At 40.0% G+C, this 16401-nt stretch overlaps 1 protein-coding gene across 1 annotated transcript in view; it reads left to right on the top strand.

Annotated features, from left to right (window-relative positions):
• Window positions 1–16401, top strand: part of NUP210 (nucleoporin 210) — a 166542-nt gene that overhangs the window by 84069 nt on the left and 66072 nt on the right. The window contains exons 15-18 of the mRNA XM_027836937.1: window positions 6331–6552; window positions 8313–8486; window positions 15566–15758; window positions 15997–16103. Of these exons, the coding sequence (XP_027692738.1) occupies window positions 6331–6552; window positions 8313–8486; window positions 15566–15758; window positions 15997–16103 (696 nt within the window). The remainder of the gene's footprint in view (window positions 1–6330; window positions 6553–8312; window positions 8487–15565; window positions 15759–15996; window positions 16104–16401) is intronic.

The following is a 16401-nucleotide window of genomic DNA, read 5'->3' as shown; positions in this document are numbered from 1 at the left end:
AGAGCTCAGGATACATTTAGCCCAGTCCTCTACGTAGCATAGGAGAACAGTAAGAGTGCCACAATTGGAGTCAGAGACTGTGAATTCAAGTCCTGTCTCTTCCACTTAGTATCAGTTTATGATCTTGGACAAGTCACTTAATTCTTTTGAGCCTCAGTTTCCTCATCTATAAAATGAGGCGAGGCAGTCGGGGTTGGACCGGATGACCCTTGAGGTCTAAAGCTATGATCCTATGATCTTATAAAGTCAGCTTTGTACCTGAGTTATAGACATATATTTTGTGTGTATTTATGTATCTATCAGGGTCGAGTGAATCTCTCCACCTTATATGCCTCATATTTCTTGTCTCTTTCCCCTACATTCCAATCTATATCCAATAGCATAATGACAATCAGGATTAGATGTGGTGAGAGTCAACTCATTGGACTTTAGTCCAGGATTTTTCCTGTTATTGAAAAAAGGAGATCAGAATCCCTTCATCTCGTTGCAGTACCCTACAAAGTCCACACGCTCTTCCCTTCTTCTCAAGAAGGACACTCACTCTTTTAGTTCCTATAGACTGTCATTCCAGATGCCTCCCTTGTAACTTGTATCCTAAACTCTCCAATGTAACAATCACTCCTCAATAAATAAGCCTCTTTTAATTATTTTTTCCTCTTTTTCTGCTGGATAGATGTCTACTCCCTTGAGTTCTCAGCAATTATTTCATAATATCTTGGAGGTAATGTTGCTCCCAGCTGTCTCACTTTAAATATGAGGAAACTGAGGCCTAGGAAGGTGATGTGACTTACTTAAAGTTAGACAGGTAGCAGTGCCAAGATTCAAATGTGGAGCCCTTAACAGCAAATCTTGTGTTCCCTCCACCATGCCATGGAGCAACATAGGCATCCTCTATAGCTCTGATTAATTTGTTTCAGCCTCCAAGTATCTGCTTCTGAAAGATTCTGCCAGCACCCTAATCCCAGGTGAATTAATGTGAGCTATACACAATCATTCTGTAATGTTTCCAGCCATGTGCATTAGGCATGACAGCCCAGGTGTAGATTGGCGTCCAGACCCTGTACTGTACAAGAGGCTGCACAAATCATCCTCTGCCCACTGACTGGGTGACAGACAACAGCCCCAGGTCACAGAGACAAGTGTCTCCTTTCTGGGTGCATAGATGCATTCCCAAGCTCTTTGCCTAAGGAGGAGTGCTATCCAGAAGCCTGAGAGCTGAGGTCAGTCTGATCAGGCTGGAAACTAACCACATTAACCTTCACCCATTGAAATCAGCTGACGAAGGCAAAGACAGCAAGATGAGCACACTTCCTTTGCTTCTTCTCAGAGCAATCCTTTCATCTGACTTCTTCCAAATGGGAGCAGCACTCAGACATCCCATCACCTCATTAAGCCTGACTGCTGCCAAAGACTAGAGAGGATTGAAAAGTTTACAAAATCTTATAAATTCAACATACCTAGAGGGAATGTCAGTCTAAATTCATGGAAGGTCTGGATTAGTGAATTTTTAAAAAAAGGAAATGAGCTTTATTACATTCAAAGTATATCCAGTGACTTTAGCCAACAGACTTTAATGAATATGGGTGTGAATAGTTTACAATGAATAATTTGAGGTGTGACTTAATGTAATGAGACTATCCTTTTTTAAATAAACAGACCAACAATTAATCATGCAAATAGATGTTATTTCCTTTCAGAGTAGTCCCCCATGGTATGATATCTACTTACTCCAATAAACCTTCATGTGGCTCAGAATATTTCTCTTTGGGAATTGCTTTCAGAGCTTCACTTCAAATCTCTTTAAGTCTTCATTCTTTGATGTAGTAGATGAGATTTGGGGAATCAGTCTAAACTTATTCAGAGTCAAGCCTGTGAATAAGATGCATGATCCCATGGAGTGATAGGGATTTGGCAGTACTGAAATAAGGGTGAGGCAAGTGAGAAACTTTCTTCAGATGGGCAAAACTGAATGCGACAGAAAAAAAATAAGATACATATCTAGTCTTCCAAGGATGCCATGGCTGTCTTATCTTGAGTACAAAAGCAGCTAGTTACAGTGCAGGGATTTTGCTTTTTAAAAATGAAATGTGATTATAATATATTGAAACTGATTTTTTGTGGTACTTGTAAATGAGTTCTGAAAACAGTTCCTATTGAAGATGCTTTGAATAGCAACAGAGTCATTGATTAAATGTATAGCTTCCCAAGGAGATGTATACACAATTTATGTGTATAAATTCAGGTATTGCTTTTTAAAAGCCTTATTACTTTACAAGCACACTTAATTATCTGCAGATGGATGCTACTAAATTGGTTTCAAAAGTGTTGAAATGGAATTGAAATTGAACCTCTTTTCAATGTTGAAATTGAAAGAATTTTTTTCACTTAAGTGGGTTAAATTCTCCCATGGTCTTGTTTACACTAATAATTTAATCAATAGAACTTTTGTTTTCATTGAACATGCAAAGGTTAACTTCAGCACAACTCGTCTTTGTTTTTGTTTTTTTTTTGTATGGAATCTGCTCTGGTTCAATAAAACAAGTGTCAGTCAACGTGCATTTATTTAGCACTTACTATGTGACGAGTATTATGCTAAGGCAAAAAAATATATATATATGGTCACTGCTCTCACAGTGCTCCCATTCTAACCGGGGAGACAGCATGCAGATAACTATGTATGTATGTACAAGATACATACAGTGTAAATGAAGATAGTCTCAAAAGGAAGGTAGGGGGAATAGGGGTGGGGAGAGAGAAGAATGAGGTAAAACCTTTTGTAGAGCACAGCATTTAAGCTGTCTTGAGGGAGGCCAGGGAATCCATGAGAGCAGGACTGGGCTGGATGAATGAAAGTTACAGAGGGAAATTTAGGCTTGACAGCAGAAAAACTTCTTAACAGAGCTGTCCAAAGTATATAGGCCACCTCAGAAGGTTTGGGCATCCCCATCACTGCAGATATTCATACAGAAACTGACTACTTATATTGCAGAATCCATACTTTATGAAAGTATGGGTTAGATGAAGATGGCCTCTGAGGTCCCTTTCAGCTATTAGCTTCTGTGATTATGTTAGGGACTTTTGACTTACAGTCATTAGAATGAGCTTGGTTAGCATCTGTCCAACATATACATACCTAGCTGGGGTAGGGGAAAGAAGAAACCAAACTTTAAAATTACTTTGTTTTGGAGATGCCTGCCTTTCAGTCACTATCCCTCAGGGGGTTATACCATTTCTTCCTAAGTGGCTTTCCCAGTACCCAGCACTGCTAGCGCCACCCACACAAGTCCCTGCTTTTTAGGTGTTTGTTCTGAGACTGATGATTACACTATTTCAGAAAACAATGAAGTAAACAGAGAAAGGAAGCCATGCAGAAAGAGTAGCAAACAAGCTGTTACAGACATATTGTATGTAGAAATTCATTTTTAGGTGTGAATAATTGTAAATGTGTGTTTATTTGGTTCTGCTTAAAATTAAGTGCATAATGCATTATTTAAAGATTAAAAAATAACAATGTGGCAGGTCTAGTTTGTAAGCTCTCAGAGTATTCAGGTGAATATGTAGTCAGGAAACTTAGATTCAGTTTCCTAGTTCTGTTACTCAGTCCCTGGGTGATCTTGGACAAGTGGATGACCTCTATGGCACCCCCAACTCTAAATCTATGATCCCACAACCCCTGATCCCCATCACTTAATATTACAATCTGTAACATTGTGGTCTTTTGAAACAAATAGAATTGCAGAGCTTACAGTGACCTTACAGATCATTTAGTTCAAACTTTGCAAAGGCAAAGAAAGAAGAAGTGAATTAGTGGCAGAAGTGGGACTAGAACCCAGTTCATTTGACTTCCTAGAGTATCATTCTTTCTACTGTGTCAGAGGCAGCATTCCTAACCTTTTAGCTATTTGACAGGGTTGTGGTGAAGGTCAGATGAAAGAATTTATTGAAAGTACTCTGTGAATTGTAAAGTACCATACCAACACAAGGAATAATTATTTTTTAGCTTTATCTTTCTTGGTCCTCTTGGGCTCACAGTCAGATACCTAATGATGTGTAAGCAAACACTTGAATGAAGGAAAGGAATTCATTATTTATCAGAGCCCTTTGGTGTATGCTTGGCTAAAGTCACTGCAATGGGAATCAGAAGACCTGAGATCTCATCCTGATTCTGCCACTGACTTGCTTAATTTTGGCAGGTAACCTCCATGAGCCTTGGTGTCTATATGTTTATGTGAAGATGGTGCTAGTTATTGCAATAACAATAACAGCAACAATAAAATTATAACAATTAGTATTTCTATAGTGCTTTAAAGTTTACAAAGCACTTTACAAATATCTCATTTCATCCATACAATACCTCTGGCGGGGTAGAAGTTTTTACCTTTCTCTCAGGGTTGGTGAAAGGGTTGTAGCTCATGCATCAGAGTTTTGGGACAAAGAGAGCCTACATTTCCTTTTTCATGAATAGAATCTCTACCCAGAACTACCTAGGAAAAAATTTGTTCTAGATAACAGGATGCTTTACCCCTTGCAAGCACTCTGGCTACAAAATACCAAAAGGAAGCATTTATGGGATTTCCCTTGCCCCACTTTGAGAGCTACCCACCCCAACCCCTGTCCCTGCACACCAAATAGTAGCCTCTCACTGTTGGCTGGCAGGGAGATGTGCATCTTTCCTACATGTGATGGCATGTATCACATGCAGGTTTCTAATACTTGGTCTGTCCTGGTGTGTACATCTACAATGCCTAATGCCTTTTGCTATTAGGGCCATTTATTCTGGAGCTCAGTGCCTTCTCTACACCTTTTAAGTTAATTATAGTTGTGATAACAATAATAGGTCAATATCAATCAACAAGCATTTATTAAGCACCTGTAGCACCATGAGCCATGCACTGGTGGATGCTAGGGATTCAGAGAAAAAAAAAAAGAAACAGTTTTTGCCCTTAAGAAGCTTATATTCAACTAAACATGTCAAGGACCTTTTACATTTGGTTGGTAAGGAAAATCCTTCTAGCAACACAGATTAGAAGTCATCTGTCACCTACAGTTTTAGAAAGTTACCTGAGGACAAGAGCTGTTCAGGGACTTGGGTTTGCACAGCTTGTAAGTGCTAGAGGTGGGGTTAAACTCATTTCTTCTTGACTCAAAAGTCCAACAGTATCCATTAAACCTTGCTGCATCTTTAATAATAAACCCTGAGTTCAGTCAAGGCAGCAAGCATTTTTTAAGCATCTACTATGTGCCAGGTACTGTGCTAAGCTCTGAAAATACAAAAAAAAAAAGACAAAAGACAAACACTGCCCCCAAGAAGCTTACAATCTAACAGAAGAGACAATCATAAAACAACTACGTATAAACAAGTTATATATATATAGGATGATTTGGAGATAATCAACAGAAGGATGGCATTAGCTTTAAGGGAAAGGAAAAGGAATTGAAGGGAGGACAGGAAGTAAGTTATAAGAAGTCTGGAAAAGTAGAGTTTTGAAGGGCTTTTAATGCCAAACCTAAGATTTTATGTTTGATCCTGGAGGTGACAGAGATGGTAAAATCTGTGCTTTAGAACAATCAGTTTGACAGCTGAGTGGAGGACTGACTTTATTGGGGAGGGAGCTAAAGCAGTGAGACCAAACAGCAGGCTATTGCAATAGTCTAGGAGGGAGATCATGAAGGTGATGGCAGTGTCACAGGAGAGAGGGGGCATATGCTAGGGATGTTACAAAAATAAAATTGACAGGACTTGGCAACAGATTGGATATGAGAGTTGAGAAAGGGCAAAGAGCTGAGTTTTGATTCTGGGTGAGTGGGAGCATGGTGGTGCCTTCATCAGTAACAGGGAACCTAGGAAGAGGGGAGAGTTTGAGAGGAAGGATAATGAGTTCAGCTTTGGACACGTTTGGGTCAGTGTAGCACCTTGTAATTTTCAGAGTGCTTTCAAATCATTATAATGATGGGGCACAGTGGAAGGAAGATTGGATTTAGAGTCAAAGGTCCTGCTTTGAATCCTCATTCTGTCACTTTCTACCTAAGTCACCAAACATTTTCTACCTCTAGGCTTTCGTTTCTTCATCTGTAAAATGGTGGTTACAATATGGTCTCTGCTGTTCTAGGTCCTGTGATCTTTACAGTAATTCCAACGGATAAGTAGAATGACTATGTTACTACCCCTTTTTTGTAGCTGAAGAAACTGAGGCACAGAAAAGTTGTGACTTGCCCAAGGTCCTATAGCTCTGAGTGGACAAGCTAGGGATTGCACCCAGGTTACCTAACTCTTCGTCATTCACTACTTTACCCATAGAAAACATGTCTTGTCCTTTATTTTCTTTTCAGACTATTGATCCTTCTTCTGTGGCTTTGGTGACATTGGGTTCTTCCAAAGAGATGTTATTTGAAGGGGGTCCTAAGCCCTGGGTCCTAGAGCCTTCCAAATTCTTCCGAAACATCACCTCAGAAGATGCTGAGAGCATTGCTCTGTCCCTATTTGGTCCCCCTGCATCCCGGAACTACCTGCAGCATTGGATCCGAGTGACCTGCAAATCCTTGGGAGAACAGGTAAGGAGCAGGGACAGTGGTCAGGAATGTCCTGAAGGGGAGACACAGAAAAGGCTGGGACAGTATGCAGGAATCTCTAGGAGGGTACTAGTGAATCAGAGATTGCCTGGAAGAACTAGGACAGTTCTGGCAGTTTGTCTGTGGCCCTGACTTCTTTTTCCTTTGAGACACTCATGCAGGCTTCCCAGGTACCCCACCTCGCCTTCCTTCCCTGGGTAACATTTTGTTCTCCTGAATTTTCTCACTGAGTATACCATCTCCAAATGCCCCCAGAAAAATTTATGCAGCTGTCCTATTGGAAGGGATCTGATGAATGAATTCAGACTGAGTGACAATCAGTAAAGACAACCACCCACAAGATTAATAGAACATAGAATGTCAGTTAGAAAGGGCTGTTAGAATGGTCCTTAGGACTTAAGAATGTCAGAGCTGGAAGGAATCAATTAGATCCTCCTGTGAAATGGTTTTCTCCTCCAAGAGCAAATTTAGCCACAGAATAAAGAGCAAAAAGCAACCATCTTACATTTTGCAGTGTTGTTTACTGGATTTCTTTTTTGGAGGTGGGGAAGAGAACCCTTGACCTTTGAATTATGGTGTATGAAACTCCCCCTACCAGTGCAAATCAGTTAGCATTGACTTTAGAGTTAGGACTTATTTTCAAATCCCATTCTCTGGTTCTTACTTTCTTTGCGCCTTGAGCAAATCATTTATTGGGCCTCAGTTCTCAGGAGGTTGGACAAGGTATCCTCTGATGCCACTTCCAGCCCTAGGTCTATATCCCATGACCCTGCTGTAGTCCTGTTCTGAAACATGTAGTCTTTGAGAGTTTCTGGGACTCTGAGCAGTTACTAGTATCAGAGATTTTCCTGGGCCTGGCAGATTCTTTTTCTTCTAAAGTCATAATGTCTCTGAGCATGAGATATTCGTTATTACTTGAATACTTTTTTATCTTGACTCAGAATGTACACACACATGCACACACGCACACACACACACACACACACACACATATTTCTGAGAAGCAGCATGGCACAATGGTAAATGAATTGGATTTGAGAATCAAAAGACTTGATTTGAGTCCCAGCCCTGCCTATGCCTTGTGATTTTAACTGTAGACAAACTGCATAACTTTTCTGAGGCTCATTTTCCTCATCTGTAAAATGAGGTTGGACTAAATGACTTCTAATGTTCCTTCTAGCTCTAATATAATATAATTTATGACCTCTGGTCTATGATTCCCAGGTTACTATTATGTCTTTCTGAATTTTCTCTCTTCTATGCTAAATAGTCCCAGTCCTAAGTACTTCCACGTAGGTCCTGGATCTTTGCCTTTTCTAATGCTCTCCTAGGCGTACTCTTTAGTCTACCTTTATTCATGCTATAGCTCATATCTATACTTCATTTTTTTTGCCTGCCTTTTCAAATCTATTTAAATTCTCATTAAAAAATCTGTGAACTTGTGAATATGGTAATACAACCTTGAATTTTTATAGTGACTTTTTTTTGTCTGAGAAACTCAAAATGTCTCACCCATATTAATTTATCTGTCTTCTCAGCATCCCTTAAGGGCAGGCAGTAGACAGAGAATCATCACTCCCATTTTATAGGTAGGGAAACAGAGACACAGAATAGGATGCTTAAGTGACTTGACAGGGGTCATGGAATGAGTTAGAAATGGAAAGGGAAAGGAATTCAGCTGTCCTGCTGCTGGTCTGCTACTTTCTCTGATCGATGGTATTCTTTTCATGGGGTTCACACAGGTCATCGCTCTCACAGTTGGAAACAAGCCCAGTGTCACCAACCCCTTCCCAGCCACAGAGCCAGCCGTAGTGAAGTTTATCTGTGCCCCGCCTTCAAGACTCACCCTTACACCTGTCTACGCTAGTCCTCAGCTGGATCTGTCCTGCCCTTTGATGCAACAGAACAAACAAGTGGTAAGTGTGAGCCCAAGACTAAAGAGGTGATCGGAAGGCAGATACTTATGTGTAGAACTCTCTCAGAAGTTAAATATTTTTAACTCAGTCTTTAAATATTTTATTTTTTCCAATTTAAAAATTTTTAGTATTCATTTTTTTTAAATTTTGAGTTCCAAATACTCTCCCTACTTTCCCCTCTTGCCCCTTCCTTGAGAAAGCAAATAATTTGATTTTGATTATATATGTGAATTTATGCAAAACATTTCTATATTAGTCATATTGTGAAAGAAAACATGGGCCAAAAAAACTCCAAGAAAAATAAAGAAAGTTTTAAAAAGTATGCTTTGATCTGCATTTAGTTCTTTCTCTGGAGGTGAATAACACTTTTCATCATGAGTCTTTTGAAATTGTCTTAGATCATTGTATTACTGAGAATAGCTAAGCCATTCATGGTTGATCATTGTTACAATATAGTTGTTACTGTGTATAATGTTCTCCTGGTTCTGCTCACTTCACTTTGCCTCAGTTCATGTAAATCTTTCGAGGTTTTTCTGAAATAATCCTGCTCCACATTTCTTATAGCACAGTAGTATTCCATCACGATCATATACTACAATTTGTTCTGCCATTCCCCAATTGATGGGTATCCCCCAAATTTCCAATTCTTTGCCACCACTAAAAGGGCTGCTATAAATATTTTTGTGTATATAGTCCCTTTTCCTTTTTTAAAAAAAAATCTCTTTGGAATATAGACCTACTACTGCTATTGCTGGATCAAAGGGTTTGCACAATTCTACAGCCTTTTGGGCATAATTCCAAATTGCTCTCCGGAATGGTTGGATCAGTTTACACCTCTACCAGCAGTGCATTAGTGTCCCAATTTTCTGATATGCCCTCCAACATTTGTTATTTTCCTTTTTTGTCATGTTAGCCAATCTGATATATGTGAAGTGGTAGCTCATAGCTATTTTAATTTGCATTTCTCTAATCAGTCATGATGTAGAGCATTTTTTCATATGACTATAGATGGCTTTGATTCCTTCATCTGAAAACTGCCTTTGTCTATCAATTGAGGAATGATTTGTGTTCTTATAAATTTTACTCAGTTCTCTGTATATTTGAGAAATGAAGCCTTTATCAGAGAAACTTGCTATTAAAATTTTTCTCCAGTTTTCTGCTTCCCCTCTAATCTTAACTTCATTGATTTTATTTGTGTAAAACCTTTTTAATTTAGTATAATCAAAATTATCCCTTTTACATCCCATAATGCTCTCTACTTCTTGTTTAGTCATAAATTCTTCTTTTATGCATAGATCTGACAGGTAAACTACTCCATACTCCCCTAATTTGCTTATGATATCATCCTTTATGTCTAGATCATGTACCCATTTTTACCTTATATTAGTGTATGGTGTGAGATGTTGGTCTTTACCTACTTTCTGCCAAGCTACTTTCCAGTTTTCCCAGCAGTTTTTGTCAAATAGTGAGTTCTTGTCCCAAAAGTTTGGATCTTTGGGCTTATCAAACACTAGATTACTGTGGTTATTTACTACTGTGTATTATACACCTAATCTATTCCACTGATCCACCATTCAGTTTCTTAGCCAGTAACAGATTGTTTTGATGATTACCACTTTGTAATACATTTTGAGATCTGGTGTAGCTAAGCCACCTTCCTTCACATTTTTTTCATTGAATCCCTTATATTCTTGTCCTTTTGTTCTTCCAGATGAATTTTGTTATTATTTTTTCTAGCTCTATAAAATTCTTTTTGGTAGTTTAATTGCCATGGCACTGACAAGTAAATTAATTTAGGCAGTATTGTCATTTTTATTATATTGGCTTAGCCAACCCTGAGCAATTAATATTTTTCCAGTTGTTTAGATCTGATTTTATTTGTGTGAAGAAAAGTGTTTTGTAATTGTATTCATATAGTTCCTGGGTTTGTCTTGGCAGGTAGATTCCCAAATATTTTATATTGTCTATATTTATTTTAAATGGAATTTCTCGTTCTCTTTTGCTGCTTGATTTTGTTGGTAATATATAGAAATGCTGGTGATTTATGTGAGTTTATGAACTATATTTTTTGAACAGATCATTGCTGCCTACCCAGGAAAAAAACATGTTCCTAGAGCTAAGAACTCCAGAAGTCACTTAGGAGTGTCAGCAAGTAGGGTTATAAGTGTTAGGTGTCTGTGGACCAAGAAGCTGGACATGGCCAAAAAGGAGGAAATCAATAAGGTGGTGAGGCCAGCCATTGTATTCATAAAATCATGCAAAGTCAGAGCTGGAAAGGAGATTAGAGGCTAACTAGTCTTCTCAGTTTCCTGATAGAGAAACTGAGGCCAAGAAAATGGATATGACTTTTTTTTCTCAGAAAGCAAAAATATCAGAGCTCTGATTCAGCCAGCAATTATGACTCTCATTCAGATCCCAAGTGGAAGAAAGGGAGAGAAAAGCAGAGGGAGGATGGAAGAAATCGGGACCTAGTGAGGAATAAATTTGGTCAATCAGGGAAATATTGGTAGGGGCAGAGGAGTCATACTATAATGAGGGACAGAAAATTGAAATCCAATTGTCTGGTCCAATTAGACCAAACAATATGAATTAGACTGACATTAAGCAAAGACCTTTCTTCCCAGGATGTTTGAACCCTGGCAAAAACAATATTATAAAACATTACTGAATTAAGCACTTTTCATCTGCAAATTTTAGGCAAATTTTAATGCGTATCCCACATTATTGACTCTGTGGATTCCTCCTAATGTATTCCATCTCCTCATGAGTGTCCCCAAAGGGCTGTGTTTCATAGAGAGAAAATTTGTTCTTCTTCCTTCCAGTAGATAGAGATATGTACAGACCTACACAGAAACACACACACACACACACAGACACACACACACACACATACACCAGTATTCTCACTGCCATCCAGTTGTTTTCAAGTCTGAGTCACTCTTATCACGTCAGTACTGACATCTTTAGTCAGCATCATGTTTTGTTCAGTCCACAATTCTATCTCTAATGAAAATACTTTGTAAAAAGACATGGCTGGCTTCTATTCCTAGTAAGCACAAAATGACAGATGACACTGTTACTTCAGGAGGAGGTGGGGGACACCCTTGAGGTTGGAGGCAGGGGTGGCTTCTGCATTGGCTTTGGAAGTGGGGACTGAGGTCAAGGCAGCAATACCTGAGGAGGAAAGCCAAAGATAAGGAGTGAGTTCCTGTCATCATATTGGGCTGTCTAGTTCAGGATGTGAAGATCCAGTCCTTGGAGAAGATCTGTCTTTTCTACCTTCCATCAAGGAGCCTAGTCCTTCACTGAAAGATGAGGTACTAAGACTATAGGGGTAGAGGGTCAGGGGGGAAGAAGTCAGGAAAGGTAAAAAGGGGTTAGGTTATGAAGGGCTTTGAATGCCAAACCCAAGATTTTATATTTGATTCTAGAGGTGATAGAAATGGTGGACTGTCACTTAGGACAGTCACTTTGACAGCTGAGTGGAGAATGGACTGTATGGCAGAGAGAGGTTCTAAAGATCATGCCTAATCAGAAATAGACTAGATCTGGTTGGCGTACCAGATTCAATGTAGCCATTGGGGTCTATACATACACATATACATATACATATACATGTACATGTATATGCACATAATGGCCATGTTAGCTTGGGTGTCAAGTGTTCCAAGGAAATGGCTACAGCTATTTGTGGTGCTATCATCCTGACCAAGCTGTCCATCATTCCTGTAAGACAAGACTGGTAAGCCTCACACAGTGCTCAGCAAGTCCCTGGGCATTGGGGATTAGTTCTGACATGTCTGATTCCTGCCCCTAGAGGCACTGGTATTGTCTCAGCTTCTATGCCTCAGAAGCTACTGATAATGGTTGGAATTGATGACCACCACATCTCTGATAGAGGCTGTACTGTCTAAAACAATCTGTGGTGCCATCTCTAAAACCTATAGCTGCCCAATTCCAGACCTATGGAAGGAAACTGTATTCACTAAATCTGGAATATTGGGAATTCACCAACCATGCTTGAGTATCTATCCAGAGAGCCTAGGCAGAAATAGTTTTGTAATAACAAAGAATAAAATGAACTGATCCAGGAAGGAGGGAAACAAAGAAGAAAGGAAGGCAAGGAGGAAGGAGAAAATCAGGGAAGAAGGAAGGGGGAGAAGGGAGAGGAGGGTAGAAAGGGCTGTCCCTACTTCCTCTTAATAACTTATGGATCTGCCATTCATCTATACCTGTTTTGAAGATGTTTAGATCAAAGGGGATAATATCTGTGAATGTCTTTGTAATCCTTGCATTGTAGAAAGGTTAGCTTACTGATGCTATGATTATTGCTGTTGTTTTTCTGGCTGGCATTTACTATTTCTTGGAATAACTAGTGCCCTCACTTTACTCCTTACTGGGTAAAGTAGAACAGCCTTTTATGTGATCTAAATTTTACCTTTCTCAGACTCCAAGGGGCCCCCCACAGTTCTAGCATCTGGGATTGGGTGAAGTCACATTTCAGTCTCTCCATCCCCTTCATGATTTATTGACCACAATCACACCTGCTGGGATTTGGCTGTTTTATCCCCTGTAGTCCTAGGGATTGATTGTTTAGAGGCTGCCTCCCCTAGGGATTAATAGCTCAGTGAGATATAAGTCAAGGTAAAATATAGATGGTTTAGTGTTTTCAGCTCCACTGTTTACCCGGACCCTGCATTCAGAAGGGGGTGTGTCCCAAAGACACATCCAAATAGAATAATGGGTGGTGTGTGTGTCCAGGAGCCATACAGAGCCTCTTCAGAGGAGATCCATTGTGGTAAACATTCCCTTTATGCACCAGCCTTGAACTGTCCATGATTCTCACGTTCTCATGAGTTTATAGAATGGTTCTCTCACCCAGGTAAAAGACAATCTGACTTAAGTGTACAGTCTTTGATGGGCTAGTGGCGATGTGTCATAGATATCTCCAGGCGTTAATGTACCAGGGTGGAAGAATTGTCATGTGATAAATCAATCTTAAGTCAGTAGCCCTGAGCCACTCTGGCATTGCTTTTGTAATTTATAATCTCATCAGATGTCCTTGGGGAGAAAAAGAGATTTATCTCTCTCCTCTGCCCTGTGTGCTACATTGCTTTAATTTTATACTTCCTTTAATCCAGAGGTCACCAAGGAAGTATTTTCTAAGTAAATAATTGGTGAGGTGAGATGCTGGGATGGAAGAGACCTGATCATATTAGACAGTTGAATTTCTTAGTAGAAACTGGCTCTGATTAGCCTGGTGTAGTCTTAAGCATGGGACATAATGAGGATATGGAATTGAGCAGATATAGACATGACCTGCCTGGGAAGTAGCTATTCTTTTCTCTTAAGGAGAGTAAATATGCATGCTTGGTGAATAGAGAAGAAAGTTAATGCCATTGATTTTCTTTTTCCATGGCATCACGTGTGCAATAAGGACTTGAGATGATAAATTTTCTCCCATTACATTAGGAATATAAGTAGGGCACAGTTGATGCTACTGACCAGCCATTAGTCAGACATATACTTTGAATTGTTTTTCCACTGCTCATCAGTAAAGCAGAATGTCTTTATGGAACATCTTCTATGTGAGCCACACAGTACCAGGCACTGTGGGGGAAGGATGAGAAGAGATGATGTAGTTCCTGCCCTCAAAAGATTTGTAGTCTAGTTGGCAAAGATGAGAAATCCATGCATGAAATCATTAGAGAACAGTATGGGACAGTGTGTGTGATCGAGTGATTTAGAACAAAGCAAAAAGGACAGAAGGAGTTCAAAGGCAGAAGAGATCATTCTTGGTTGCATCTTTTAGGGAAGACATAGATAAACAGAAGAGCATCTGGAAGAAGCCATCCAAGGTGGTAAGGGGATTGGAGAATCTGCTATACAAGGATTGTTTCAGGAAACTCAGGTAGCTAAACCAAGAGAAGAAAAGATGTGACAAGTAGTCTCCAAGTATTTGTGGAGCCCTCATGTGTAAAGGATTAAGCTTATTCTTCTTGGCTCCCAAAGGACATAACTAGGAATATTATCGGGTAATCGCAGAGAGTCAGACTAAGATCTGATGTAATTTTGTAACAATTATACATATTTGTAAGTAGAATCAACTCCCACAAGAAGCAGCAGCTTTGCCACCCCCAAATGAAGACTGAATGACTCCTCGTCGGGGCTGTTGTGGAAAGGACCCTTGTTTAAGTGTGGATTGGACTAGTGGCCCCTCAGGTCCCTTCTGACTCTGCAATTCTATGATAAGGAACAGGAGTAATTTTGGAAGACATGAAGGAAATAGTATAGTCCTGAAGGATTGCTAGAATTTGGATAGGAGTGGGAAGGAGAAAGGACAATGAAGAGACCAAGCTGACTGAACCAGTAAAGATGAAGAGTTGGACATGTAGAGGAAGACCTCAAAGGTCGGACCATAATGGGAATGTCACCTTGAACCACTCCCACCTCCATTCCTGGTCCCTCTTGTCATCAGTGGCTCCCATTTCTGAGATGACATTGTCCTGAGATGTGGTTCGTAAGAGAATCAAAGAATGTTGGAATGGGAAGAGGCCTCAGAAGCCATCTAGTCCAATTCATTCTGGTTTTTTTTTTAGGTGAGGCAAATTAAGTGGCTTGCCCAGGGTCACACAGCTAGCAAGTATCGTGTGTCTGAGGCCGGATTTGAACTTAGGTCCCCCTGACTTCAGGGGTGGTGCTCTATCCACTGCACCACCTAGATGCCCCCAGTACAATTCATTCTTAAACAAGAATCCTTTCAATAACATACCCCACAAGTGGTCATCCACAATTTCTCTGAAGATGTCCAATAAGGGAGTACCTGGTACTACTTCTTAAAGCAACCCGTTTCACTTCTGGACAGCTCAAATTGTTGGGAAGTTGTTGTTGTTGTTGTTGTTGTTTCTCTTTATATCACACCTGTATTTGCATCTTCTACAGCTCACATCCTTTGGAGCCAAACAGATCAGGTACAACTAGACCTGTAATGTAGGTAGCATTAGCACTGGTCTCTGTACCAGTGCTAATGTCTATCCAGGATGCAGAATGTGGCCAGCGGTTTGATGTTTCTCTCATAGGTGCCCGTTTCGAATTATCGAAACCCTGACCTAGACTTGGCTGCTTATGATCAACAAGGTCGTCGATTTGACAATTTCAGTTCCTTGAACATCAAATGGGAGTCCACTAAGCCCTCTCTGGCCAGCATTGAACCCAACCTGCCAATGCAACTGATATTGAAAGATGACGGGAGCAGCCAAAAGAAGCTTCATGGTAAGGACCCCCTGTTTGTTGTGAGTCATTTAATGGGGGCATAGTTCAGTGTTGTGACCTAGAGGGTTCTTTTTCTTGTTTAGGGTGGTACTGAAAAAAAAACATGATGAAGGACTTTAAAACAACCATTCTCTGGATATAAATAGCTAGAATATCGAGCTGATTTCATTTTTAAGATGAGGTTGAGGGTTGTTACCCTGGGGCTTCTTCTTTATTTTTTTTTTCTCTCTTATGGCAGGCTTGCAGACTGTCTCTGTTTACCATGAATCAGGAACCACTGCAATTTCTGCTACAGCTGCCGGCTACCATCATTCTCATCTCAGTGCAGCCAAAATACAGCTACCGGTACTTTCCAAGGGAGAAGAACCTGGGATGGGGTGGGAAGAAGGCAGGAAGGGGACAAAGGATCATATGTTTATTTTTTTTCCCTTTTTTATTGTCTTATTAATTTATTTATTTTGCTTTCAACATTTACTTCCTCAAGATTTTGAGTTCCAAATTTTCTCCCCATCTCTTCCCTCCCCCTACCCCAAGATGGCATGTATTCTGACCCCTAATCTGCCCTCCCTTCTATCTACCCAACTTCTCTTATTCCCTTCCCCTTCAATTTTCCTGTAGGACAGGATAGATTTCTGTACCCCAT

This window comes from Vombatus ursinus, unplaced genomic scaffold, assembly GCF_900497805.2.
Source record: "Vombatus ursinus unplaced genomic scaffold, bare-nosed wombat genome assembly UNPS02014820.1, whole genome shotgun sequence".
Lineage (NCBI taxonomy): Eukaryota > Metazoa > Chordata > Mammalia > Diprotodontia > Vombatidae > Vombatus > Vombatus ursinus.
This window is presented reverse-complemented; position numbering and strand designations above follow the sequence as displayed.